Source organism: Arachis ipaensis, chromosome B10, assembly GCF_000816755.2.
Source record: "Arachis ipaensis cultivar K30076 chromosome B10, Araip1.1, whole genome shotgun sequence".
In the NCBI taxonomy this organism is placed as follows: domain Eukaryota; kingdom Viridiplantae; phylum Streptophyta; class Magnoliopsida; order Fabales; family Fabaceae; genus Arachis; species Arachis ipaensis.
The window spans coordinates 569,746-574,413 of NC_029794.2; the positions used below are offsets into that span (position 1 = coordinate 569,746).

At 33.4% G+C, this 4,668-nt stretch overlaps 1 protein-coding gene across 1 annotated transcript; it reads left to right on the top strand.

Annotated features, from left to right (window-relative positions):
• On the top strand, positions 266-3,599 carry LOC107623955. Its single transcript, XM_016326368.2, has 6 exons — positions 266-457; positions 1,142-1,202; positions 1,296-1,431; positions 1,853-2,180; positions 2,427-2,555; positions 2,671-3,599. The coding sequence occupies exons 1-6, from the start codon at positions 370-372 to the stop codon at positions 3,108-3,110; spliced, it is 1,182 nt and encodes a 393-aa protein (XP_016181854.1). The 5' UTR covers positions 266-369; the 3' UTR covers positions 3,111-3,599.

Consider the following 4,668-nt stretch of genomic DNA (forward strand, 5'->3'; position numbering starts at 1 on the left):
TATAATTAATTTTTATTAATATAAAAAATATTAGAATTAATGAAATATTTTTTATAAATTAAAAATATTAATAATTAAAAAATTAATTAAATTTGATCATATATTTTTTTAAAAAAATAATTTTAATTTTAGTGTTTTTAATATAAATAATTTAATTATAAAATTAAAATTCGTATAAGGAGCTAACTAAAAAAATATACATAAATTTAGTTATAAATTTAGTGAAAGTATAATATTAAGAGACTAATTAATTTTTTTTTTTAATTAAACCTTAGCTGCTTTACGGGTTCATTTTCTTCTTACTCTCACGGTCTCACCCATCTCTGCCAGAGTGAGAGCAGCGAAATTCGAAGCTTCGAGCTCAAAAAAATGGAATCGCCAATTGCCTCTCTGGAGAACCGACCCGCCATCTTCGTCATTGGATCCTCCAACGTCGGCAAACGAACCATCCTTTCACGTATCTTTCTCTTTCCCTTTCTTCTTCTCTTTTGTTTTTAATTAAAAAAAAAAATCTTTGGTTTACCAATTTTATCTTTAATTGGATTATTAACTTTGGTTTGCTCTAATTTTAGTGCTTGATATTCATATAGATATTGTTTTGAAGTAACACTTTTTAGCATAATTCTTGCTTAGATACTATCGTTCGTTTTTTACTTAAAAGTGATTGGATCAAACCTAGATGCTGTAGTAGTAGTAGTTATGACTTATGAAGTTCAATTGGTGTGCAAATGCAATAAGGTTTACTGATTAATTTTGAATGGTGTAAGTATACTCTTAAGTATTACACCTAATGTGATTTATTTAAGCTAATTAGAGATATTAGTTAGTTAGATTGATGTACTCCTGTACTCCTACACACACACACACAATGTATTAATGTAAAGTTTATTATGCTGTCATTAGATTATATTGTATCAAATGTGTGTGTGATTGCCGAGTCATGGATTCTAACAGTAGAACCTTCTTGATGAGTTATGCTTAATTTAGTTGGATAGTAACTACATCAAATATTTTCTTAATCAGTTGGAAAACATATCATTGGTATGCTATGTCCACTCTGCAATTATTTCTTAATTTGGTTCTTCTGATATATTTTTACATGAAGTAATGTGGATTTGGTTGTATTTGATGTCAATTTTAGGGTTGCTCTCTGTTGATAGTGAAGATGCTTTTGATTCAGCTTCTGAAGTAAATGTACATGGGTACGTTGACTTTGAGTAGCTTTTATTTTATCGAACTTATTCGAAGCATAATTTTAAATGTTATTGGGTGTGTGTTTGACCGGGATTGAACAGATGGACTATCAACACTAAGTACTATACTGCTGATGTTTCTGTGTGGATGGCTCATCTTCGTGATGATTTTTCTGTCCGGAACCTGCCCGTGTTTCAACAGGCAGCAGCACTGGTGATGGTTTTTGACATGAATAATGTTAGTTCCTTCACTTGACTACTCTTCAATTTGTTTTTTTGGTCAACGATCATTTATTCCATGAAAAAATCTTGGTTACTTTCATTGTTTTAGTGTGTGTTGTTTTTGGTCATGACGAATCTCAAACAATGGTTTGAAGCAAGCAGACCAAGTTTCAACTAATTTCGGCCTGTTCAACATTATGTTTGAACTATATTTTAACATGGTTTTTAACCATGTGCTATAGTTTGGACAGAAGTATAAAAAGTTTATTTTTTTTGTTAGACCGAACCTTGGTTTGCAAACTATAAACAAAACACATCAATATTCATGTGAACTATTCTTCGGTTACTTTTTTTTATTCTGCCTGCCTTAAGCTTGCATTTACAGTGACATATTCATATAATGTAAACTTAATTTTCATTTTTCTTGTTATATGCAGCCATCTTCTCTAACTGCTCTCCAAGATTGGGTATCTGGCACTGATATTCAAAACTTTGAGATATTATTATGCATTGGAAACAAAGTGGACCTCCTTCCAGGTCATCCAGTTCATGCTGAATACAGAAGACGGTTACTGAAACTTGAAGACTCTGCTATTGATCCTTATTCGGAGCTCCCTGAGTATGGAATATCTGAATCTGAAGGAACTAGTTTACTGGGAGATGAAGAACCATCATGGGATATCAGAAGGTCCTGCTTAGAATGGTGCACCGAACACAATATTGAATTCATTGAGGCTTGTGCTTCTAATGCTGATTTTGACAAATGTAAAATTCTCCTCCCTGTTTTAAAGCCAACACAATCCATTGAATTCTGCTTTTTGCTCTGGCAGATGCTGATTGATGGGTCATTTAAGATTGATGATTAATAGATCATGTTCATGTAGGAATGCCATTATTCATGACCAAACTTTCCTGCCAAACAACATTGACTTATGTTGGAATTTTTTTTTCAAATTATATGATTTGCATACATTTATAACATTTCTGAGAGAAAAGAACTGCTGTTTACAGGTTTGTCTATAGATGGTGATTTACAAGGAGTTGAACGTCTCTATGGTGCTCTTTCTGCTCATATGTGGCCTGGAATGGTATTGAAATCTGGTGATAGGATAAGTCAACCATCATTTCCTACAAAAGAGGGTATTTTTCTTCTCTTACATTTCTTAAAGTGTGATGTATGGCACTTTTATTGATGTCGAATATATGCCAGGCAGTGCAATACAAGCACTAATTTTGGTTCTCTGTTTTTCTTCAGAGTTATCATCAGAAGAATCTGATTATGAACAAGAATATGAAGTTCTGTCGGCTGGTTCAGCTGATCCTTGGGATGGAATTGAACAAGCATGGGTATCCGCGACTTCTTTGGAAGCTGGGGGATTGGTTCCTCAAAACAATACAAATACAGATTGTGAATACAAGAATGAAATTAAATCTGATAAAGATGTCCCACCCACAACATCAAGTACTGGGTCTGAAGGCGAGGATAACAAGAACTTCTCACACAGCATCATGCATTCTGAAGATGAGGATAAATGTCTTGAGTTAGACGATTTGGAACAGTTGATGTCCGAGATTGGGAACATGCGTGCAGGTTTAAGGTTGATGCCTGATTTCCAAAGGAGAGACATGGCTGCGAAGCTTGCTATGAAAATGGCTTCCTTATTTGGGGGTGAGAGTGATGAAGAGGAAACTTAGTTCATATTAGATGTTGACTCTACATAATTCAGTTATAAGTTTAACAGAACCATCAATGCATGTCTTTCATGGTACTTATTTTGAGCATTACTCGGAAGATATGCTACCTCTCAAACCTCTTCCACAAGGATTGGGTCCTTCTTCATGCTACTCTTGGTAGCTCCTGCACATGGTTAAAATATTATGATGTGGCCATGTTCATGGTACTTAACATGAATATAGTGTTGTGTGGATAGCTTGAGCACATTCTGCAGTTCTGTAAGCTGAATAGTTGATTGAAAAATACTCACTAGTCAAAATGCTTTGGTGATTAGTTGTTTTTCAAAAACTAGATGAGTTTCTTTACCTCTCTTTATGACTTTCTTTTTTTAACATATGAACTGTGCTGCATAGATTACCTCATTTCTTTCAGAAACAATTGTCACATAGATGGCAGCATATTTTAGTGGTTGGAAGAAGTTATGGTGGTTAAAAAGAAAAAATTGCTCCTATCATAATTGGTCACATATTCTAGTATTTTTTTTTTTTTGTAGTGAAGTATTTTTCTTATATTAAATAAAGTGTTTGATGTATATAAAACAGAACCCCAGTTAGAGGGTAGAAGTAAAAGAATAAGTTACTATCATTTCATGTGCTTTGTGTGTGTTTCTTAATTTGCTAACAAAGCCTTACCTGTAAGCAGTGGTAGGTATGATAAAACAGCTATTATTAATTTAGGTAACAATCAAGTTTGGATACAATGGATGATGGCCAAAGCATAAGGTATCTCAAAAATTTGACCAGCACTTATTTGAGGAGTCACAAGAGGGGAAGAAAAGAGTAGGTAGTATGCAAAGCTAACAACTTGCCTGCGGAGTTGTCATCATCTGATAAGTCAGATACTAAGGAAAAGGTATGGAAAAAAGTATGAAGAAAAAAAAAAGTAGGCAAAGTAGCAATAGATTGATGACTCCCCCAACTCAACTAGGATAAAAACAAAAAAGTAAAGAAAAAATGGTGTGAAAATAAATCTAATTAAACATGGGTGTTCCATGATTCGATTAACGAAATATGATTTGGAGTTTAGAATTTAAGACTAAAATACTCTTAAAATCGAATTAGTAGAACTTTTATAACAAAAGTTAGTTACATATGACAAGAAAAAAATTAAAGGAAAAAAAAAGGGGAAAATGGATGTAATATTTTGGCAATCATGGTGCTTCCTAATAATGTATCTAGAGAATCTGAGGGAAATATGGATATTGCTTTTTCGAGTCTCAACTTTCAACTTTGCTAGTGAGTTGTTCTCACTAAAGCTTCACATGAGAGGGGGGAATAGAAGATAACCTAGGAAGATAAATGGTGGGTGGGGCCACACAAAAACATACATTATATTATTATTATTCTACTAAACAACAGTGTAGAAAGATGCCATCAAAGTATTACTTTTTCTACACAATTAGGCATCAACGGTGTTGAAACTCTTATTTATAGACCTCCCATTAAGAAAGATAGTTAATGGGAATTTGGATAGATGCAAGAAGAGGACCATCACCATATTGTAGGTACCCAAAAGGCA